General features: G+C 39.4%; 1 protein-coding gene across 5 annotated transcripts in view; it reads left to right on the forward strand.

Annotated features, from left to right (window-relative positions):
• LOC126267792 (ankyrin repeat and KH domain-containing protein 1-like) overlaps positions 1 to 23,818 on the forward strand; it is a 228,577-nt gene extending 204,759 nt beyond the window's left edge. For all 5 annotated transcript variants that reach the window (XM_049973097.1, XM_049973118.1, XM_049973105.1 and 2 more), the window contains 4 exons: positions 3,645 to 3,788; positions 18,774 to 20,003; positions 22,250 to 22,447; positions 22,557 to 23,818. In XM_049973097.1, coding sequence (XP_049829054.1) covers positions 3,645 to 3,788; positions 18,774 to 20,003; positions 22,250 to 22,447; positions 22,557 to 22,583 — 1,599 coding nt within the window. In that variant the 3' untranslated portion in view covers positions 22,584 to 23,818. The remainder of the gene's footprint in view (positions 1 to 3,644; positions 3,789 to 18,773; positions 20,004 to 22,249; positions 22,448 to 22,556) is intronic.
• The last annotated feature ends 1,465 nt before the right edge of the window (positions 23,819 to 25,283 follow it).

The raw sequence follows: 25,283 nt of genomic DNA on the forward strand, positions 1-25,283 counted from the left end.
AAACTCCATGTCATTGGCTTGTGACCTGTTACTATGGCAAAACGTTTCCAATAGACATACGGTCTAAACTGATTTGTAGCCCATATGATCTCTAAACACATTTAACTCTTGTTACAGAATATCTCCTTTTTGTCCTGTTGAATGACAGTGAAGCATAGGCGATTAAAAAACCAGTGCTTGTCGTCGCTAGTGATATAACTGTTCTCACTGTGGCTCCATTGGCATCCGTGCTCACTTAAATGGTTGCCTGAAATCTGGTTGGCTCAATGTGGGGACAAATATTTCTCTTAGTTGTTCTAATGGAGCTCATTGCTGATCTCTCTATTCGTATGGCACTCAGGTCTTCAAAAGTTTATGTAGTCAACGTGCAATCTTAGTGAACTTTGGGAAACACCGATTGTAATATCCAGCTAACCTTAAATATCCGTTTAACTCATTGGTGGATCATCTGACTCTATACGTTTATCTGTAATTTTATGTCTTTTTCAGGAATTTACAGTATGGGGCCGTTTTGATAAGTCACGTAAAAAAGCAACTCGCCTTATTTCTTGACCAAGTCTAGTTGAGGGATGTACACTTGGGACCAGTGCTCCTCCAGCTTTTTCATCCCATCAGAAAAATAGGTTCTGTCAGACTTTGAAAAATACCCATTGACTCCAACTATCACTTCATTTGCTGAAAATTTCCTTCCAGCAAGCCACAGTTTCAAGTCAGGGAACAGGAAGAAGAAACTTGGAGCTATGTCTGGTGAACAGGGTGGGTGATGAACTAATTCAAAGTGCAAGTCATTCACTTCATCATCATCATCATCAAGAAAGTAGCAGTCACCTTACGACCTGACAAAATGATCTTTGGCTTCTTTGGTGCACTTTCACAAGCCATTGTCCATTGTTGTGACAACCATTTTAAATCTTGGTGTGTAATGATGGAGCCAGGTTTCATACACAGTCACAAATTGGTGCAAAACTCTTGCAAATCATCATTTTAAAAAAATGATAGCTTGGGTATCACATGATATTCATCTCTTACAAAGTCACACTTTACCAACACAAACATTCCCACCAGTAAGAACTCCATCGTACCAGACTATTGTTTTGAACTTCGGTTGGTGTAACTTCTGACTCAACTTGTATAATTTTTAACTTGTGGGCGATGGCCAGAGCAAGACCTGCACCCAGATAATCAATCTACTACATTACAAATTCCACTGTATATCCACTGTGCATAAATTTCTGAAAAACGTTTAGAACAAACTATTGCTTGCCACTTTATAACTATATTCCACCTGTGTGTTTCACTAGGAAGCATGAAGCAGCTACAACCATTTTCATAATGCATATTAACAGTGCAACAATTGGAACACAACAGTACAAAAACTGTGACTGTACACGATTTTTGCAATACAAACTACACAGCTACATCTACATCTACATCTACATCTACATCTACATCCATACTCCACAAGCCACCTGACGGTGTGTGGCGGAGGGTACCCTGAGTACCTCTATCGGTTCTCCCTTCTAAAGTGTGATTAAGAAAACTGTTGAGGACTGCTAATTCATTAGTGTATCTTAAAGTTTTATTTAATGTAACTAAGTCGTAAGTTATCAAATATGCAATTAGGACTTACTTCCAAGAATGTAACACCACCAGGGTAAGTGTGCTATGGCTTCTGATCAGTCGTGTATGTGTTTGTTTCCATAAGGTTTATTCTTATAATCAACAGAGTATACCAACAACTTTGGTTCTGGTGATAAAACACAAACATTATGGGCACCACATGCCCCTACAATAATAAAGCATTTCCATCTTAACTTGTAAAATTTCAGTCCTCCAGTTGTAATGTCAGGATTTTCTTTTTTGAATTCATTGAATAGTTCATGTTAATCACCACAGTATTAAACTTTTTTGCATTAGGAACTTAGTACCATTTGCTTACAGAGTAACACAATCTTTTTTTGCCATACATCAAACAGCTGTTACTGTCATTTTCATAAAACCTAATAACCTTTTTGATTGTTTTTTCATGTATCAGATTAAATGAATTTGTCATTTCTTATGCAGGTAATACTCTCTGCTAGTTTACTAAATGCCTTGTTAATTTAACCAAACATCCTGACACATTAAATTCACTCTAATTTTTGCTCGACGCCAAGAATTTGGCTGGAAACTGAGGATCTTAATTTTATCCTCGTTGTTTGAAATATGGGGCTAAGTTTTTAGCTTTTCTATCAAATAATCTTATACGGTTGGTCAATTATTGTAACTGTCACCTGGTTTAGTACAAATTTGTTTTTGAAATTAAACTTCCAATTCTTTTTGACTGCAGTTGCTGCTTTTTGGATTTTTTGCATTCAAGATGAAAGGTCTTTTTGTTTCATTTAATTCTTTTTATTGTTTTTGAGAAGTCACAGAATTCTTTATGTGAACTATCGCTATCCATTTCTTTGTTCATTACAAATATATTAGCAATAACTTGTTGGACACAAGGTTTTTCCTAGTATTATATTGATGAAAGGGCTTTTAGTTTTAGAAAAATGACCAAACATTATCCTCAGATCTTTTGTTATAGGCTTCTTATGTTTCTTAAAAGCGTCCAAGCAAGACTGAGCAGAAAGGTAATGAGAGTTTTTAAAGTATTTCACTTTATGGTATTTGTAAATTGCTTTAACCTCTGAGTCAACTCTTAAGGGGAGCCAGAACGATCCATCTCCATGTTAACTTTAACAAATAGAAGGAACAGTTTTTCTAAAACCATTAAACATATTGCTCTGAAATTTGGACTACATGTTCAGTGAATATTTATCTACAAAGTTATAATACCATGTTCGAAATATTTATTGGTTTTTGTCCTACAATTTTTTTAAACAGAAAATTTTGCACTTATAGAATATTTTTTTACAATTTGTTATAAAAATGAAAGAAAAGAAGTAAACAATGTTTTGTATAAATTTTGTTGCTATACTGTTAGCAGTTTTTGAGAAAATGTTCCTCAAAGATTAAAATTTTAAAGTTACGGGAAATGGCTTCCAAAGTTTATTAATACATTCCTGCCCCATAGGATGGGTTATCAGCATCCTTTTGTTTGTCCAGTGTTAATTTCATTTTCACTGATATTTTCTTCCCCTTTGCTGCATGTTGTTGGTTTTTGTCTCTTCTTCCTGCACCTCTTAGTCTTTCTTCATCAATTAGGTGCATTGTGGAAATAGTGTCCTGGTTGGAAACCTAAATGTTTCAGCACATCACAGTTGATAATGTTTCCTTCATCGTGCGCCCCTGCGTGGGCGAGAGAGAGAGAGAGAGAGAGAGAGAGAGAGAGAGAGAGAGAGAGAGAGAAAGTTTAGTAGCCTTCTTGGTAACTTGTAGTGCAACCGTCATCATTCACACTTCCCTGTGTTCACTTTCTGTTTATCATTTTTTTTCCGGTCCAAGCCTTCGGAAATTTACCACCTCCTTTCCCTCGAAGTGTTTTAACTTCGCATGTCCTCCATGAGTAAATGTGCAAATTAATTTGTGAATTAAAGATAATGAAGTAATTTTTTTTGTGGATTGCTTCTTTGGTTATATGGCTGATTTAATTAAAAAAATGAAGTATTTATTGTAATTTTGTCATGTATAGTAATCCAAAAACTTAAAATTTACAGGTGGCTCAGCAGTCAATGTGGGGAAGAGACAGTGAAGCAACAAAAACCATTATGAATTTTGCAAGTGTTGCAGCAACTGGTGGTGCCCCAGGATCAGGATCTAGCAGCTCTAGCACGAAGTTCCTTGAAAACGTCCCTCCTCAGGTAAAGATTTTCTGGTCACACTGGCAGCAGAGATAAAATACTGTAATGGCTCGTATATATCAAATACCATTTTTACTTCATTATTTATATTAGAACTGTAGGTTTTAATCAGACAAAAGTGTGTATTCAGTGATAAGAGTTTAATAACATAAACAATAGTAACATTAGAAATCTCAGTTAACTACAGAATACTGAAAGATTGTTTGTATTTCTGACCTTTGATTCACAGACATGTAAAGAAGTGTGAGGTGGCAGTGTTTTCAAGTGATTCTGACAATGATGATGATGGTTCTGTTCTTCGGAATGAATGGTTCATTTTGTCGTAATGTTAACTCTTTGAAGATGGTGCTTGTGTTTAGTGCTGAATGTGGTGACTCGTTTGTAGTACTGGACCAAGCTGGTTATAGATATTTTAATTTCATGAACTGGAAACTTGGAGCCAGAAGTATTCTAATAGGTTCAGAAGTTTACATTAAGTATGTTCAGTTTTCACTTCCCTGAGCTCTTTGAAGTAAAAATAACATTTAAATTACAAAGCCCTACATGCCATTACCCTGGAAAACATTCCAATTTACATTGGAACAAAGTCTGTAGGGTGTCCCACATGACGTCCTTCTCTTAAAAAATTAAAATTTTAATGGTATTTTCTGTAAACCAAGGGTAGTTCAAACAATTGATGTAAACATTTTTGCAGCCTGATGGAAAATGTACAGTTCATCAATTTAGAGAATGTTATTTGAGAAATCAGCACTTTAGCTATGAGGGGCACCAACGGGAATAACATTGCCGTAGGCGGAGCATGTGTAGTATGCATTTTTGCTGCTAGGCGTGTATAGTGCAACTCATTACCAGTTCAGTACCACTTGTGTTATCGACCTGGCTTGTTTTGTTCATCGGCAGTGATTGTTTTTGCTAGTGCAGTTGTGTTTCTGTTTTGTTTTTTTATGATGGCAAGTTTAAGTGAATAATGTACAGCCATGATTGTTTTCTACTCTGTAAACGTGTTGCTGCTTTAATGTTGAAAACAACTTACCAAGATGACACTATGGGAAAAACTCAAGTCTACAAGTGGTTTGCTTGATTTAAAATGTGGCAACACGTTGATTGATGACGAACCTCACTCTGAACGTCCATTAACTGCCTGAATCGACGAAAATATTGAAAATATCAAATGCTTGTGCTCACACACACTGCAGATAATTGATCAATTATCAGAGATTAGTGGGTTATCTTGGAGCTTGGTTCAGAAAATTTTAATGGAATATTTGGGAATGAAAACGGTTGGTGTGAAGTGTGTTTTTTGGGTTGTGACTGACAGTCGAATGGAATATCGAGTTGAGACATGTTACACTTTGAAACAACAGCTTGAAACTGATCCAGATTTTCTGTCAAAGGTCATTTCTGGTGGTGAGTCATAGTGTTATGGTCACAACCCAGAAACAAAGCAATAGGGAGCCAATGGTTGGCGTCATTGTCACACCGTCCAAAAACACGCACACTCCAGTGTGTTTTTGTTAAGTGACGCTTTTCTGCTGCCTCACACACTTTGCACATGTGACCTGGCTCCGTGCGACTTCTTATTTCCATGCATGAAAAGGATATGTAAGGACACTGATTTGTCAACACTGAAAAGATCATGAAAAGAATGAGGGAGGAGCTGTCAGCTATTTAGCTATTTCTAAAGATAACTACAAAAAATGCATCGAGCAATGGAAGCACCAGTGGGACAAATGTATTAGTTGTAATCGAGAGTATTTTGAAGGGGATAAGATTGTTCTGTAAACTATTTGAAAATATATTGCTTTTAAATTAATTTTTTTCTCATATTTACATAAAAGTGCATGATACATATAATTTCAGAATTATTGTGGGTTTTGTGAGTGCTTTTCCTTAAAAGGTGTTACAAGAATTTCATTCTTTGTCATTGTGTAAGAGTTGCCACCCTATCCATTCCATTTTCATTATTTTCCCCTTAATTTTTTTTACAGTTTCATACAAGTCGGTGAAAATTTTGCTAAATGTTTCAGAGCAGGCCGTTGAAATTACAGTGTTCCCATTAGTACTTACGAATGTATAAGTTTATACCAATGAAGAATATTGATGTCTTCTAATTTTTAACTGCTGTTTCTTGATTCAATTTTTAGATAAAAGCATGCAGATTAAATAAGTTCAGACTACTTCTCTGTTGCACTTGATCTTGTGCTGAAATCGGGGAACTTTGATGGTGCTGCAGGCATCTTAAGTTATAATGTGTGGATATTAAGGAATACTGTTTATACAGTTACGGTGTATCCATTCAACATGATGTAGCATGATCTCTATCTGAGAGCAACAAGTGACAGTTATGTATCCAGTTTGACAGAAAACAAGACTTTCTTCTTTATTGATGAATAAAGCTACCAGCCACCTATACTTTCAAAAATGCTTTTATTTTAGAGCCATAACCAGTTTCAGGCATTCATGCCCATATTCAGATGGCTAACATTTCCAGTTACATGAATATTTTCATCACAGGGTGTATACAGGCCGGGAGATCTGGGAAAAACCGAGGAATTTTTCCATCTGGGACAAATCTGGGAAAAACCTGGGAATTTTTTAGAATTCCGGGATTTTTCATTGTTTTTGGATTTAGTTAAAGTTTTGTAGGTTTGACGTGTAAGATCTGATACGCTGACAAAGAACTTTAGTCCACTGCTGCTGAATAATACTGCAGCAATGAAACACAGATCAGAGAATAACACCAAAATAAATGTTTAGTTGCCTAGAAAATGGGTAATTTACACAATGCACAGACCTGAGAGCCGACACTGAAAAGTGTCAAAAGCTTTAGGTCGAAGATTATGCAGTACGTCCGTAACAACTAACGTGCATTCGATGCGTGTGACATCACAATTGTTTGCATTTCTAACAGATCACCAGAAAATATTAAGAATAGTGGCTTGAGATGCATTACTTTCAAAGTAAATTTCCACGCAAGATGATTTATGTTAGGTGTGAGAATGTGCAGTGAATTTCTTAAACCACGGGGTGTTATAACATTTTGAGGATCAGCCATTTGAAAAATGTCGGGCCCAGAAGATAAGTCATTTATGCCACTGTTAAAAATTTTACCGGCACATTTGTATTTGATATGACTTAACGTGTAACACATTCTAAAAAAAGACCAAGCTTCAAGTTAGTTTTCATATTTAATGTTGTTCTTTCATAGATAAAAAATTACGCAATCGATGGCATAAAGTGTAATTGACCTTAAAAAAAAATGTGCATAATGTGTTACAGAGCAATGTCACAAATCTCTTCAGGCCAGAACACTTGGACTTTCCTACGCAACTGATAATCATTTTGGAACGATTTTAATTGCCAAATTAGAGCCTGTTAGTAGGCCTATGGACTTCCTATCATTGTAGGACTAATAACTGTGGATGCCAATAGACGATGCAATTCTCGTTTGTACACACACTTCTACTTATGCGTTAACCGGTGCAGAAACGCACTTTGCTGAGTTGGGCGAGCTCGGCCTACCTTCGTAACGTACGCGCCACGGCCTGTCTTTCTCGTAGGCCTCATGCTCTGAATAACTGCCTTCATTCGCTAGCGAGATCACGTGACATGAGCTATGACTGGCTGACAAAAAGTGCATCGCTCAACGCAATCTTTATTTTAGAATTTCAGAAGCTACCGTGCTGTAAATTGTGGAATTTGTGTATATACTTTCACAATTCGAAAATAAACTCTGTGCATATTGTCTCGCATCAAACAACTTTCCAAATGCATTGTTTTTCCTGGATTTCATTTACTAAAGTGCTGGGACGTCCTCCGCTGGCATAAGACCTTTACGATTCAAAGGACTGATAGGTTTTACAACTCCGAGGGAAAGTATACTGTTACTTAACACTGATGTATTTTCGCCCGCTTTATATGTAATTTCATCCAGGAAAAATTGTGTTTTTAACCATGAAATCCGGGAAAAATAAGGGAATTTTTTTTCTTGTCCGCGTAGACACCCTGCATCAGCAACACGTTGTCAGCTCTATCACACTGCGCAAGATTGTTTGAATATTTAGTGCCACTTCTGGGTTGTTTTGATAGCAAAAAATGTTAACATTGCTGCAGTTACTCTGATATAAGATGAAACAACTGTACGCAAATCCCTACGCTGTTCCAGGACGATGTACAAGTTTTTGTTGTGTAAACAGCATACACATTCTAAACAATTCTCATTGGCATGTAAAACACACTGTCCAGTCAAATTTCAGGCTTGCAGCCGGTTGTTATTCAATTCATTGCACAATATTTCAACTGGACAACTGCCAGCCATCTACAGATTAGCCATCAAACACTTTGATGACTCATCTCAACATGACTGATAGGCACCAAGTCGAAATATTGTGCAGTGAATTAGACAACAACCAGCTGCAAACACGAAATTTGTTCGAACATTCAGCTTGCAGGGAAAATTTTAAAATTCACGCTGTCCAGTAACATTAATGTGTCTATTTGTTAAAAGCCAGAATAACGATCTATTGCAGTATGTACCACTGCAAGAAGTGCAGGAAGGGTGTCAATGATGTTCTAGAAGGTACCAACAGGGGTTTGGAGCCTTGCCGACTCCAGTGCTGTGACCAGCTGCCTTAAGTTTCTCGGTTGAAAATCCATGGCGCGATCAGCCTGATGGAGTTCATCTCACAGATTCTCAGTTGGGTTTAAATCCAGAAGTTTAGCAGCCAGGGGAGTACTGTAAACTCAACCTGCTGCTCTTCGAACCATGCACATTCACTGTGAGCTGTAAGGCATGTTGCATAGTCCTGCTTTTAGATGCCATCACACTGAGGAAAAACAAATTGCATGTAAGGGTGGACATGGTCCCTAAGGATAGATGCTTACTTGTTGGTCCATTGTTTCTTCCAAAATGACGAGATCATCCAGGGAATGCCACCCAAACGTCCCCCAAAACATAACGTGTTCAGGGTGTTAGCTTTCATATGTTTCAAGCCCTACACGCCAATTGCAGTCTGCCTGTTGGGACATTAAACATGAGTCGCTTGAAAAGGCCACCTTTCGCCACCCTTTGGACTTCCAGGTGCAGCAATGGTGTGCAAATTCCAGCGTCTTGTCACTGATCAGCAGCAGTTAGCATGGGCGCATGAACAAGGCATCTGCTAAAGAGACCCATCTGCAACAACGTTCAGTTGAATGGTCATTCAGGAGATATTGTTGGTAGCCTCCTTGGTTCATCAGGGTGCTCAACAGCTGCTTTCCTATTCATTGTACAAATCTCCACAGCAGTCGTTCATCCCTGTTAACTATGGCCCAAGGTTCACCACAATTGCCTTGGCACAGATTTTGATGGTGGCATTTTTCCATACACAGTATATTTTAACCATGTTGGCACGCAAACAGTTCACAAAAATCAATGATCATGCCAATTTGAACGTAATATAAATAGCTCCATTTACGCATTGTGACAAATACATTGTTTTCCGTGTCCCCATGAGACACTTTATGTACCCTCCACCGCTAGTACTTGCCATCTCAGAGTGGTTATTGTACATTGACTTCTAACATAGCTTGTGATCACATTAATGTGACTGGGTCATATATTCTTCATGTCAGTTTGGACTTCACACTTGTGCTTTGCACTTGATTTTAATGTTTACAGAACAAAGAGCAGCCACTAAGCAAAGATATAATTTATTTCTTATTAAGCAAAGCTCGAAACTAAGTATAGAAAATATGTTGAAGGTGCAGCTTTTTAAAAGCAGAAAAAGCTTTTACTCTGAATGAACTTACATCTAGAACAAATTGTTTTTTGGTTTTTCTTAAGCAATATTAGAGTTCAGGTGTACCTAACTTCCTACTGACACTACAAATGTCTTATTGCAAGTAAATTGTTTTAGGAAATGCGAAAATTTAAAAATATAAGTTATTTGGGTATTCTGAGTGTGTGTCTGGAGTGTTGTTTTTGATTTCTGCTCCTTTTCTTCTATAGTAGTTCTTGGGATACCTATGTAGTGCAGTTTTTCCTCCTCCACCACCACCACCACCTTGCAGTGAATGTGTTCTTGTTCAGATTTCACTGTTGAGGCTCTGTGTTATGTTGAATTGTGTGAACAGCTGTTGGAAATTTTGTAGAAACTGTTTTATTCGCTAGCTTCAATTGCTTGTTAAGAATGCATTGGGGTAAATTGAGAGTGTGAATGTACATTTCTAATAATTATTGCCTTCAGTGGTGGTATGTAGCATCTGTAAGTTCACTTTAATGTAAGAATCCAATTGCATATGTAGATACATGGAAGTAGCAGTTCGCAGATTTACTTCTTTTTAAGTCTAAAGGCAGATACAGCAGATTTCCTTCCACATCATTATTAGATCTGAGCTTGTGCTCCCTCTCTATTAACTTCATCATTGATGGGTCTTTGAAACTAAACTTCCATTATTCTTTTCAGGCATTGAGAGAGAAACTCAAATCTTCCACCATTCCACCCCTCCTTACTTTCATTCTGTTTTGCATTTGGTTCTGGATTTTGAATGTAGCAGCACCTATCATGTTCAAAGTGCGTACACGTTTCTGCTCACAGTGGCAAATCGTCCAAAAGAGCAAAAACACTTCATCTTCCAGCAATCTGCAGGTACATTCACCTTCTAGTGTGGCTTGAAAAATACGTGGCTTTATTGGTTGATACAACTGCTGAACTGTGTATTATTAGAAAATTTGATATTTTCTCTTGTGGATGGTATGGGTTTTAGAAGGCACACTTGTGAGAGACAGTGAAACCCCTATTTTACACTTTTAAGTGAAATTTTGTAAATGGTGGAAAAATTTTTTAAGCACATATGCAAGTTATACTTTTCATGAATTCCTTGGTAGTTCATAAATTTTGATGAAAAAGTCCGGAGTGGTGGCTAATTTAAATTTCTTCTGGAGATTTTTCTCTCTGCTTTTCTAGTTCACAAATTATTTGAATGTTTTGATGTCTATGTAAAAAATTTAGCAGATATCTGAAATAACAAACGTGCTGTTAACTTACCAAGCACGAAAGCGATGACACAGTGACACACACACACACACACACACACACACACACACACACACACACACACACACACACAAATTTCAAGCTTTTGCAGCCCTAGGTTGCTTAATCAGGAAAGAGTGAAGGTGAGGGAAAGATGAAAGGATGTGGGTTTTAAGGGAGAGGGTAAAGAGTCATTCCAATCTTGGGACTGGAAAGACTTACGTTAGGGGGGAAAAAAATACAGGTATACACTCGCACACACACAAATATCCATCCGCACATACACAGACACAGGCAGACATGTGTAAATGCAAAGAGGTTCTGCAGAGATGTCAGTCGAGGTGGAATTACAGAGGCAAAGATGTTGTTGAATGACAGGTGAGGTACAAGGGGCACCAACTTGAAATTAGCAGAGGATGAGGCCTGGGGGATAATGGGAAGAGAGAATATATTGAAGGGCAAGTTCCCATCTCCACAGTTCTGATAGGTTGGTGTCAGTGGGAAGTATCCAGATAACCCAGACGGTGTAACACCACAACACCCCAATTCAGTAGTTAACCTTTCCTCCAAATCTCTCTCCCAATCCGAAACCTCTGTCCTATCCAAAAGCCTCTCCTTCAGCCCTACTCCCAGATTCAACTGAACAGCCCTCATCAAGGATTTACTGTCCTACACCCTTGGCCTCTGCTCGAAATATCGCTTTGCCACGAAGAAAAAAAAAATCCTCATCCCACTCCTAATGATCCAACTCCCCAAGACACTATCCAAATTGAACACTGCCTGTAGCAGCTCCATCCTCCGTCACAGTGGGACCCACCTCCTCTTCCTCAAAATCACCCTCTCCAAACCTTCCAGGAATTTCTCACTTCCAGCCTTGCCTCTGAATCTTTTTTGAAAAACCTTGATCCTACTCCCAACATCACCACAGCTGAAGCCCAGGCTATCCGTGATCTGAAGGCTGACCAATCCATCGTCATTCTTCCGGCTGACAAGGGTTCCACGACCGTGGTACTTGATCGTCAGGAGTATCTGGCTGAGGAATGTGTCAGCTTTCAGACAACACCATATACAAAGTTTGCCAAGGTAATCCCATTCCTGATGTCCAGGTGGAGCTTCAAGGAATCCTCGGAACCTTAGGCTCCCTACAAAACCTTTCACCTGATTCCATCAACCTCCTGACACCCACAGACACCCCGCACTCCTACCTTCTACCTACTTCCTAAAATTCACAAACCCAAACATCCCGGCCACCCCATTGTAGCTGGTTACCAAGCCCCTAACCCGTTACATGCAGTCTCCCATCCTTCATCAAAGACACCAACCACTATCTCGAACGCCTGGAATCCTTACACAATCTGATGCCCGCGGAAACTATCTTTGTAACCAGTGATGCCACTTCCTTATACACAAATATCCCGCACGCCCAGGGTCTCGCTGTGATGGGGCACTTCCTTTCACACCAATCACCTGCTACCCTAACCTCTTTCCTCATTACCTTAACAAGCTTCATCCTAAACCACAACTTCTTAACTTTTGAAGGCCACACATTACAACAGTTAAAGGGAACAGCCATGGGTGCCAGGATGGCCCCCTCGTACGCCAACCTATTTATGCGTCGCTTAGAGGAAGCCTTCTTGGTGACACAAGCCTGCTAACCCAAAGTTTGGTACAGATTTATTGATGACCTCGTCATGATCTGGACTCACAGTGAACAACAACTCCAGAATTTCCTCTCCAGCCTCAACTCCTTTGGTTCCATCAGATTCACCTGGTCCTCCTCCAAATCCCAAGCCACTTTCCTTGACGTTGACCTCCATCCGTCCAATGGCCAGCTTCACACATCAAACCCACTAACAAGCAACAGTACCTCCATTATGACAGCTGCCACCTATTCCATATCAAACGGCCCCATTCCATATCAAATGGCCCCTTCCCTACAGCTTAGGTCTTCATGGCAAACAAATCTGCTCCAGTCCTGAATCGCTGAACCATTACTCCAATAACCTGAAAACAGAATGAGATTTTCACTCTGCAGCTGAGTGTGCACTGATATGAAACTTCCTGGCAGATTAAAACTGTGTGCCCGACCGAGACTCGAACTCGGGACCTTTGCCTTTCGCGGGCAAGTGCTCTACCAACTGAGCTACCGAAGCACGACTCACGCCCGGTACTCACAGCTTTACTTCTGCGTGAGTCGTGCTTCGGTAGCTCAGTTGGTAGAGCACTTGCCCGCGAAAGGCAAAGGTCCCGAGTTCGAGTCTCGGTCGGGCACACAGTTTTAATCTGCCAGGAAGTTTCAACCTGAAAACAGCTTTCCCATCCTGCAACTAACCTCCCGACCTGGTACAGAAGCAAATAGCTAGAGCCACTTCCTCATCCTCTCAAACCCAGAACCTCTTACAGAACAACCCCAAAAGTGCCCCACTTGTGACAAGATACTTTCCGGGACTGGATCAGACACTGAATGTGGCTCTCCAGCAGGGATGAGACTTCCTCAGATCCTGCCCTGAAATGAGATCCATCCTTCATGAAATCCTCCCCACTCCACCTAGAGTGTCTTTCTGCCGTTCACCTAACCTTCGTAACCTCTTGGTTCATCCCTATGAAATCCCCAAACCCCCTTCCCTACTCTCTGGATCCTACTCTTGTAACTGCCCCCGGTGTAAAACGCGTCCCATGCACCCTCCCTCCACCACCTACTCCAGTCCTGCAACCCGGAAGGTGTACACGATCAAAGGCAGAGCCACATGTGAAAGCACCCACATGATTTACCAACTGACATGCCTATACTGTGAAGCCTTCTATGTGGTAATGACCAGCAAGAAACTGTCCATTCTCATCAACAGACACAAGCAGACAGTGTTTGTTGGTAATGAGGGTCACCCTGTGGCTAAACATGCCTTGGTGCACAGCCAGCACATCTTGGCACAGTGTTAAACCGTCCGGGTTATCTGGATACTTCCCACTGACACCAGCCTATCAGAACTCCGGAGATAAGAACTTGCCCTTCAGTATATCCTCTCTTCCTGTTACCCACCAGGCCTCAACCTCCACTAATTTCAAGTTGCCGCCCCTTGTACCTCACCTGTCATTCAACATCATCTTTGCCTTTTTGCCTCGACTGACACCTCTGCCCAACCTCTTTGCATTTACACGTCTGCCAGTGTCTGTAAATGTGTGGATGGATATTTGCGTGCGTGCGTGCGTGTGTGCGTGCGCGCACGAGTGTACACCTTTCCTTTTCCCCCTAAGGTAAGTCTTTCCGCCCCTGGGATTGGAATGACTCCTTACCCTCTCCCTTAACACCCACATCCTTTCGTCTTTCCCTCTCCTATCTTTCCTGATAAAGCAACCGTGGGTTGTGAAAGCTGAATTTTGTGTGCGCGTTTGTGTTTGTTTTTGTCTGTTAGTGTGTGTATCAACATACCAACGCTTTCGTTTGGTAAGTTACATCATCTTTGTTTTTAGATATATTTTTCCCCACATGGAATGTTTCCCCCTCGAGTGCTGCAGTCTATTGCCCGACAAATCTGTAGCAGTTCTGAAGCGAATGCCATGAAGTGTTTCCTTCAGTTTAGAAATCAGGTCTTTCAGGAAGTGTCATCACTTCTGTCTGTATGCTGTTCATTTTTGGAACACAACCTATGACCAGTTTAGAGACAGAAGTGATGACACTTCCTGCAGGACCTGACTATCATTTTGCAGGCCAATGCCCAAGCACGTACAGTGCAAGCTGTTACTGATTTGTTTGACTGATGAGGCTGCTAAGTGCTATACCGCACTCCTCTGACTTAAGCCCTTGTGAGTTCAACTCGTTTTCTAAACTGAAGCAAACACTTCACGGCATTCCCTTCAGAACTGCTACTAATTCGTCAGGCAATAGACTGCGCCGCTTAAACTGTCAACACAACTGACACCACTAAGAGTATCCTATGGCTTCCACATCGTTGGCAACAGGTTATACACAATGCTGGTGACTACTTTGAAGGTCAGTAAAACTCAGATACGTGTTCGAATTTTGTACGAAGTGTAAATAAATAGTTGCCACTATTAAAATTCCAACGTGTGTGTGTGTGTGTGTGTGTGTTGGTTGCAGAGCGTGATACACACAATTACAGAGTTATGTTCTGTAAATAGCTTTATGAAGTTCAATGTATGTGGATACCAAGTAGCACAGTGAAATAAAATTTTGTTGGATATAATGTAGAACTGTTCTGCTGGGTCCCCCTCCAAAATAACATCATGAAAATAGAAAAATATTCTGAAAGAAATGCAAAATGTGAGTGACAGTTATTATTGTATGTAAATTTTTCAGTTTTTGCAAATAGCTCCTAACCCAACCAAGACTTTGTAAACAACTACTTATTCCGAACATAATTTACACCATACAATAGTTGGTAATTTCTACGTGCAAATCAAAGTTAATGCAGTTTTGTAATAGTCTAACCTCCCTGGCTTGATAATACAAATGCAAGCTACATGAAACACAGTACAGTTGCTGTTAATTTGGTAGCGTTAGGAGGCAAAGCACTAATGGCACAAATTTGTTCCAACTTCTACCATCTTTTACCAGTTCAGAACTAGGGAGATGACACTACTGCAAAGTAAATGCCTAACATTATTTCATTAAGTATAAACAGTGTTAAATTAATAAGCGATAATGCAGATTTGGTGTAAGAATTGTAGAGAATGGAAAATTAGTTCATTTTTAAATTTTTTATTTTTTTGTAGTTTATACACTGAAGAGACAATACATTGTGACTATCTGCTTAATATCATGTGATCCACCTTTGGAATACAGTACAGCAGTGATTCTGAACGGCATGGATTTGGCGAGTCCTTGGTAGATTTCTGAGGTACTTAGCACCAAATGTTTCTGCATAAGCCATACATTTCCCATAAATTACTGGCTGGTGGTTTGAAGACTTAGAACTGGTACCCAGTAGTATTGCAGATGTATTTCGCGGGTTATGATGATACTAATTTGGTAGTGAAGACATAAAAATAACTTTACTATAATGCTCCTCAAACCACTGTAGCATAATTCTGGTCTTGTAGTCTGGATCTTTCTCCTGCTGGAAGATGTCATCACCATCATTCTTCAACCAGTTCCAAGATCTTTACAACAGTAGCAAGCAAATAGCCAACTAGCTTTTCCACTTCCGAGGTGCTCAATCCCAGGCACAGTGTCATAACAATCTGTCCTTTACAATGTCACTTATGTTAGTGGATTTCCTCATTTGCATTCTTTGTCACCTGAATGGTTCGCATTCGTCTCTGCTCTGCAGTGCCAGCAGATGGCGTTCAGTCTCAATGTGGGTGGTAGTCACAGTATCTTGGCGTGTCAGTGTATATGTTCAACGTGACATCTGTTGGTCACAAGGACAATGTGAAAAGGATAATATGCATCACACCATACATTCTGAGGCATATGTGGACTCGGAAGTGACTGCATTAGATATGCACATTTTGGAGTCAGAAATTGTTGTTAAAACAGGTTTTTATTGTTGTATCACTCTTCATGGTTATATCCATGTGGAATAACCATATTCATGTTGAATTGTAATACATTTCAAAGCTCACACACTTACTCCACAGACACTCTGCCCAGTTGTTGCAGTGTCTGATCTATGGAGTGATTTGAAAACAGTTTTCCTAAGAAATTAGTGAATCATAATTCAAATAAACTTGATAAAAAACCATGGCTGACTAAAGGGATTAAAATTTCTTGTAGCCGGAAATGGGAACTATACCAAGACACTAGAATAAGTCGAGATGAAGAAAAGCTCAACCATTATAAGAAATATTGTAATATATTAAGGAAAGTTATAAAAAAAATCCAGAAGTATGTGTATCAAGTCTGAGATTAGCACCTCTGATGACAAAGTTAAAACAATATGGAATATAGTTAAAAGGGAAACAGGGCAACCCAAGGTCACAGGACAACAGTATTACTGCTAAGCACAATGAAAAGCTTATAAATGAAAAATCACAGATTGAAAATATTTTTAATAATCATTTTATAAATGTAGTGGAAAATATAGGCACCAGCTGCTCACCAGATAGGGCAGAACTCTATATGAAAGAGGCATTCCCGCAAACAAATGAAATTGAAATCCTGCCCACCTCACCGTCTGAAATTAAGAAAATAATAAATTCACTTAAGAATAAAAACTCACATGGAACTGATGGTATCTCCAATAGAATACTAAAATCTTGTCCACGCCTGATAAGTAGAGTTCTTAGCCACATATGTAATAGGTCATTGAATCAGGGAATATTTCCTGACAGATTGAAATATGCCATAGTTAAACCCTTGTATAAAAAAGGTGACAAGACAGACGTCAACAATTATCGTCCTATTTCACTCCTGACATCCTTCTCAAAAGTGTTTGAAAAAGTAATGTACTCAAGTGTAACTTTACACATTAATGGGAATAACGTTTTAACAAAATGTCAGTTCGGTTTTCAGAAAGGTGTTTCAACAGATAGTGCTATACACGCTTTCACTGATCAAATTTTAAATGCTCTGGATAGTAGAACATCACCAATTGGGATTTTCTGTGATCTCTCTAAGACTTTTGATTGTGTGGATCATGAAATCCTCTTAGATAAGCTGAAGTACTATGGAATGAATGGTTCAGTACACAGATGGTTCACTTCATATTTAACTGGTAGAATGCAGAAGGTTGAAACAGTAAACCCACAAAGAGCAGCAGATTATTCAGACTGGGGATGTATCAAGAATGGGGTACCACAGGGTTCTGTCTTGGGCCTTTATTGTTTTTAATATATGTTAATGACTTGCCTAATTATATTCATGAAGATGCAAACTTGGTTCTCTTTGCAGATTACACAAGTATTGTAATCAAGCCTAAAAAGCAAGAATCAGCTGAGGAAAATGCAAATGTTTTTCAAAGAGTTATTAGGTGGTTTTCTTTCATTGAACTTTGAAAAAACACTGTACATACAGTTCAGTACAGGGAAAGGCATAACACTGGAAATAAATATAGAGTGTGGGGGAAAATCTTTAGCTAAAGCAGATTGTTCAAAATTTCTGGGTGTCTGTATTGATCAGAATTTAAACTGGAAGACACACATTGACAATCTACTGAAATGATTGAGCTCAGCTACCTATGCTATTAGTGTCATTGCAAATTTTGGAGACAAGCACATCAGTAAGTTAGCTTACCATGCATATTTTCAGTCGTTGCTTTCTTACGGAATTATCTTTTGGGGCAATTCATCACTAAGAAAGAAGGTATTTACTGCACAAAAACGTGTTATCAGAATAATGTCTGGGGCTCATCCAAGATCATCTTGTAGACAATTATTTAAAGAATTAGGGATATTGCCAGTAGCTTCACAATATATATACAGCCTAATGAAATTTGTTGTTAGTAACCCAGATCACTTCAGAATTAATAGCACAGTCCACAGCTACAGTACTAGGAGACAGGGTGACCTTCACTACCGTTCATTGAATTTGACATTGGCACAAAAGGGGGTGAATTATACTGCCACAAAGATTTTTGGTCAATTGCCAAACAATATCAAAAGTCTGACAGACAGTCAATCGGCATTCAAAAGTAAGTTAAGGGAATTCCTGAATGACAACTCCTTCTACTCCATAGATGAATTTTTAGACATAGGCCAAAGAAATACAGTAAGCATTAACAATTGTACCGTATATAAGACTAACAATGATTATTTGGGATAAATGAATCTTGTGTACTTTGACACGTTCCACATCATTACGAAAGAATCGTGTTCATGATCGATAGAACAAGTAATATAACTAAACTAAACTAACTAAAAGTGATCTCTGTATCTTACAGCTGACATGTGTAGAACAGCAGTAATGTGTTCATTATTTGGTTATATTTCCATTACTGTGTTTATATTTTTTATGTTAATGTGCACCTTAATATTGCTTGTAATCTGATGATGGTTCTTCTTTATTGTACAGGTTGATGCTGCAAAGGCACCTGGCTATCGCGGAAATGCTGTATGCTCCCCAGTTTCATCAAAAACGAGCAGCAATAGCACAACTCCACCATCCCTCTCTGCTGCACCAGGACCACAGTACCAGAATGCACCCACCTTTTCAGCAGAGTCTATAGGGCCATGTCTTAACCATCCAAATAAGCCACCCCAACAACAGGCTTCACCAGGTGGAGCTGGGGATGCAGTATTTGGTGCTGCACGCAGTGGTTTCCCAACAGCTGAACTTGCCCAACCTCGTGTCCCTCCATCTCATGACCATGGTCCTGGACCTGCTATTTTTGCAACTCCAGAACAGCAAACACAGCTTTTGAAAATGGTTCCACCTGGACCAGGACCTGTTTCAGAACCTCAGTTGCTAGCTCCATTTCATCCTCATCACCACCACCACCATCAGCAGCAGCACCATCATCATCATGCTCCCCCTGTGACAACTGTGAGTATGTCAAGACTCAATCCCCGAGCTCCAGATTTCAGCCTTCACCTTCCACCTGGTAAGGCTCAGCAACAGCAGCCACAACAGGCACCGCCACCAGGTGCATTTGCTTCAGGATATCATAATAGAGCTCCACCACCTCCCTCATCTGCTCCTGGGTTAGCTGCAGTTCTGCCTGGACTCTCTGGTGTTCCATTTGCAGCACCTGGACCAGCAGGGAAACAGCCTCCTGGACCATATGGTGGCCATGGTGCAGCTGGTGCTGGAGGAAATCCACGGTGGCAGTTGTATGGGCAGCCATACCATGGACCAGGACCACATCATCCTGCAGATGTTGTTGGGCAGCTTGGCTTTCCTTCTGGTGCAATAGCTCATTTGGCTAGTCTAGCAGCTGGGCTCCCTGGCTCGGCAGACTTGCTTGCTGGTCTTGAAAATGGAAGTGGTGGATCGCCACCACCATCACCTGCTGGAGGTGCAGGTGATGGAAGATCGACAGAAGACCGCAAAATCCGGCCAATAGGCACTGAACGTGCTAGCTGGAAGAACCTTGTCAATAATGTCGCTGGTGATCCTGACTGGATGCTAGGTGCAGCTGAGCCAAAGGTGTGGCCTGGACATACCGTGGATCGGGGTCATCCACAACAGCAGCAGCAGCAACAGCAGCAGCAACAGCAACAACTTTTCAGAACTAATCCATCACATTATGGTCGTCTGCCTTCTGCTGATGATTTGCAGCATATGGTAGAAGCTCCTTTCCAGGTAAGTCCGTAAGAAAATTTATAATAACTATGTTAAGTCCCATAGCTTGTGTCTAGTATATGCTCTTAATGCAGAAGTTAGAAACCAGTTACTGGTAGGGATGGTTATGTATATCATCGATCCGAAAGAAGCAAACCTCATCCATCAAACCTTTGTATGAGTTGACAACTTCTAAATTATGCACATTCCCAAAAAAAGTAAAATGGGACTATCAGCTAGGAGAGCTTTAGAAGTGGGTTCTGGCACTAGAAAAGCTGGAATTAATATTCAGTTGGGCAGTAACCCAAATGAGGAGAGCCAACATGACATGTACCAACCTGATAGGTTGCTGTAGCCCCCACTGAATTTGAAGTTATCACTGAAAGAGTCAGTGTCAGACACAATATAAAAGAAGTGGGTTAGTAGAAATAAATTCTGAATGAGATCAACAACTCCCTACACTTTCATATAGCTAACTTACTCTTTAAACCCAGATTTTTTTAAAAATCTATCTAGCCTTGTTTGCCAAATCACAACAAATGGCTTCAGGGTCCCATTGTGTAGGTAAAGTCTTTAAAATATTTCAAAAAATGTACTTGGTTCACACTGCTTTTAGAGTCGAACTTGCAAAATTGCTTATATCAAACCAATATGCTACACTGTCAGCATGCTTATTTGCTTGACATATATTTCTGATTCTGTGCATTAACCAGTTAACTACATCTCTCTTAATCTTTTAATTACTTTAATGGCTGTAGGTCTTGCACTCATCACATACAAATTAACATTCGTCCCCGAGTGGAAAATAGTAACAGCCTGTATTTGCAGTTTCTATTTGGTTAACATATTTTTGCATTTGTTTTAAATGGACTACTCTTGGGTTTCATATCAGGTCTTAATTCCCCAAACTACGTCCTTGCGCTATTATTGCTGTATTTTATCTAATGTATTTGAAACCCAATCCATTTGAAGAACATTAAATCCCTTTCTAGTTTTCTGTGCTCATCGCAGGATTTTAATCACTTTTAAATGGACTGATAACACAGCCACATTCTTTAAGTGACTGTCATTACTTTCAGAGAATTGTTTTCTGCTCTTCTTTTGCTGGTTGCAGTTGTTGAGTCTCACTAACAACCTCCAGTGTATCCATGTTGATACTTACTGTCAATAAAGCCACTACAATTACAGCCCCCCCCCCTGCAACACTGCTCATCTGTTAAATTTGTTGTCCCCCATGTGCACAAGCCGCTGCTCGTTAAATTGCTGATACACATCTTTTATTTGCTCTGTCGAATGCTGTCTTCTGGTTGAAAGTGCATGCATGATTTGGTGCCTCCCCAGAGTGAAGCCTTGCATGGTCTTTTTCTGTTACTATGCACTATTCCTATACACTATGATCTTCTCTACCGATCAATTCAAACAAGTTTCGTGCCGTAAGTACCACTTATAATGTATCTGTTCTACAAATAACTGTAAATTATAGTTGTTTGTTCAGCAACACAGAAAATCTTTTGGAAATGATGAATGTTGTACATACGTTAAAGGAGAATTTCATAGGATGTGTTCAATTATATGTTAATCACACGAAAGAATGGAATGCAAAACCCCCTCTTATTGTTGAGGGGCAGCTGCAGCAGATCTTTAGTCAGCTCATTGACTTCTCTGTCTTGGAATAGCACTATCCAGGCAGAGTTCAGGAAGCAGTAATGCATACGAAGATGGCCAGCTTGATGTCTGTTACCCTGAATTTATCAGTATGTTGACAGGACATTTGAAATGTGACACAGAAAATGACACAATGAACTAAGGCTATTACTGTCCCCAGCACTGTAAATATTCCAAGATAATTGACAAATGATGAACCAAGTGTACAAAGTTGGAAGTGTTTAGATGATGGTTCAACACTAGGGATCTGGGAGGACGATGTGTAATTGTCATTGAATTTGCTTCGATTATCTTTGCTGAAAGAACAATAAATTGTAGCATTCAGTAATGAATGCATATCACAGTTACAACTCTGATGAGAAATGTTGGTCTAAAAGTTCAAAGATCACAGTTTATTCCCATGGGGTCATTTTTTGTGACCTACAGATCAGTGTGTGGTCTAGGTTAGAAAACTTTTTAACACAGTGTAAAAAGATTCGTGTATTATGTTTTTGAAATTTTCTGATAATTTGGGAAGAAAATGATCCATCCATTTTTATGGAAACCATACAGTGTAATGATTTTGAACTCAGATCTATGCTAGCATAATTTACATTTTACAGGCAGGACATCCAGAGAACCAACACTCATTCCATAATGGCAGTGGCACAGTAGCAGCCTTGTCGTTAATGCATCATGGTCTTCCGCTGATGCCACAATTTGGAGTTGCTGGTGCAGGAGCAGGAGCTAGTGCAGATATGGATGCTGTTAAAATGGAAGCTCCCAGTTGGGGCTTGCAAGATGTTCAGGAGAAGCCACATGTGAGTTTGTTTCCTTTTATGGTACACTGCATATGGTTTTAAGTTTACTGTTGTTTAAATTGTGTACAAATCTTTATATATATTAATTACATTATTTTTCTCGTTTCAGCAATGGCATGCCAAATGGAGTCATTAAGGAAGAAATTCAGCATAATGTTCAGACGTGAAGCTAGTTAAAGACGTATATCTTCTAAACATGAACTTTTTTATTAAAAAGATCCATCTGTAGCTTATAAAAATGCTTTGGTCTTTTCACCTAGTGTTTGGGATACAGACCTCTGGTAGCTTATTAGAAACCCCAATCAGGAAACTCGTGCAATTGAAAATTCATTTGGTTTCTAGGTATTTTACTTTGACCCAGTCCATGTTTTGCTAATGGCTTGCCAAAACAGGCCACATTTATAGTTGACATGCATTAAAGCAAGTTCGCTTGTACCCAGTCTATGGGTTTATGTTGCACTTGTCAACTCGTGGCTCAATGATGGAACTTGTCCCTCTCTTAATATATGATTGTTGTGGGTGCCGCTGTAATATTGTAGCTATGAGGCGCGTCGGAAATTAGCGGTTAATGAATTCGGTGTATATAACTATTTTGTGAACCAAGAGATACTGTAGCTCATCTTTCAAAAATAAGTTCTTTGCATGTTTCGTCCTTTATTTGATAATTGCTTTGTAGTTTAAGAAATAAAAGAATACAGATTTATCTGCAATGAATTTTTTTCCTCTCTCTTCCCATAGTTATGTGATAAGCAAAGAACTGTTCTTCATTTTTTATTTAGTAAGGGAACTGTTGGTCTTCAGTTTTCTGCAGTTTACCTATACTGTCAATCTAGTTTGGACAACATGAGAAAAGGAATAGAGAGTAAATAATATAAATATGGTAGTATTGCTGCATATAGATTTGGCTGCTCTTGAAGCCTGGGTTATGGAGTTTGTTCAAGTGTTCATTTTATGTAATGATGGAACATTTGTGTTCTCCAAGCGTATTTTGATCGCATTATAATAAATATATACGTACGTACATATATATAAATACAAGTGAGAATGCAGAAATGTATTGGAAAATATTCTTTACCAATTAATGATACAAAAGGAAAGGAGTTGACTAACATTTCTTCCCTTTGTGTTTTGTTAATCTCGTTTTGAAGGTGTATTGCACACCTGTTCATCTATGATGATCATGGGGCTCAGCCCACTTAATTATGATGTTGAGCTGTGAGGCAGACTGTGTCCTTCAAGGTATTGCCTTATTGCACAAGTAGCCCTTGAAGGGATTGTTGCCACACTTCCACAGATGTAGGGATATTCAGTAAGTGGATTATGTATAATTGCTTGTACATGAAGACTTAAATATATCTTTATGCACTGTGAGATGAGTTTCTTTATTCAGACTAGAGCCTAGAGCATCCTTTTCCTACACAGTTCTTCTAAAACATTCATAGAATTTCTATGTCCTTAAGTGTCCTCCCTTCCCTCTCTCTCACACATGATCCCTCTCTCTGTCTAAGGAAATAAAAACCTACTTTCATTAAAGTACCTTGAAAACTCGAAATATTTCATATCTTAAGTATTAATAAGAATCTGCAGTCTGTACACTAGGTGTCTACAGTGTGATGTTTTATTCCCATGAGAGAAAATTTGTGGTTTTATTGTGGTTGAGGACCTAGGTGGAATCATGAAACTTCAGAAATAATGCGTGGAGAATTTGGAAACTCGAGCAATACCACATTTATCTACCATATGACACTCATGGAAACACAAGAGCTATGAAGCCTTGCAGTGAAAACCCATCCTTTGTAATATTGTGACAGTTCATGATAAGTTCGTGCACCAAGAAGAGGCATTATAATAAAGTTGATTTCTACAGGTGTATATTCGAATAATGCTGAATGGTGTGTAAATGTAATTATAAGGTAGGTATGAGCAAAACTACTGGTATGTCTGGTTATTGCAAAGAAAAATATTATTGCCTTCCTAGATGTGTTTACTCCACTAGTTGTCATATTGGAAACTACTCTTTTAGCTCTTGGCCTCCTGCAGATGTGCTCTCTGCATTCCATGCTGAGTGCAACTTTGTTGTCACTGTACTGCTTGGCTAATGCTGTTACTTGTGCTGAGAGACAGCATTCCAGCTGCTACAAGATATTTAAGTGTCCAATTTTAAGAAAACTTGTTGGTAAAAAAATGAAGTTTCACACATCTTACAGTCACCACCAGCGGGCACATAATTTCAGACATGTTGTTCTGCTGTGCCAATGGCATCCTCATGGGAGTCAACATGCCAAGAGACAAAATTAGGATAAAATGGATAGTAACTTGGCATAAGTCAAAAGGGAGAGGCACTGACTGAAGCAGCACACATAGTGGACATCTAATGGGCAAAGGGCTGGCTGTTTGTTCTACCACCCATGTGGTCTATGGATACGTGGTCTATGTCTGCTATATGATATGCTAGTCATACATTCCACATTGATTTCTGCAATTATTGTACCCAGTGTTGCTCATCTGTTATGAATGAAAACTATATGCATATGACACTGCTACCGTTCATTAAGTGAAGGCTTTTGGCCACTGCATTGTCTGCGATGAGAGAGAATACCTGAAATTTGATATTCTTGGCAGATTCTTGACCCTGTGGCTCTTGGAATATTGTATTCTCTAATGATTTCGGAAATGGAAGCACCTGAGTACAAATGATAGCTGTGCTCTTTCACACCCGGTGCACATGACACTACCGCCATCTGTATAATTGCATATTGCTGTCACATGACTTTCTTAGTGTAGGCCATCTTTCAGTCAAATTGTGCCACAAAGCCCTTATTTTCTCATTTGATTC

This window comes from Schistocerca gregaria, chromosome 1 (genome assembly GCF_023897955.1).
Source record: "Schistocerca gregaria isolate iqSchGreg1 chromosome 1, iqSchGreg1.2, whole genome shotgun sequence".
NCBI lineage: Eukaryota > Metazoa > Arthropoda > Insecta > Orthoptera > Acrididae > Schistocerca > Schistocerca gregaria.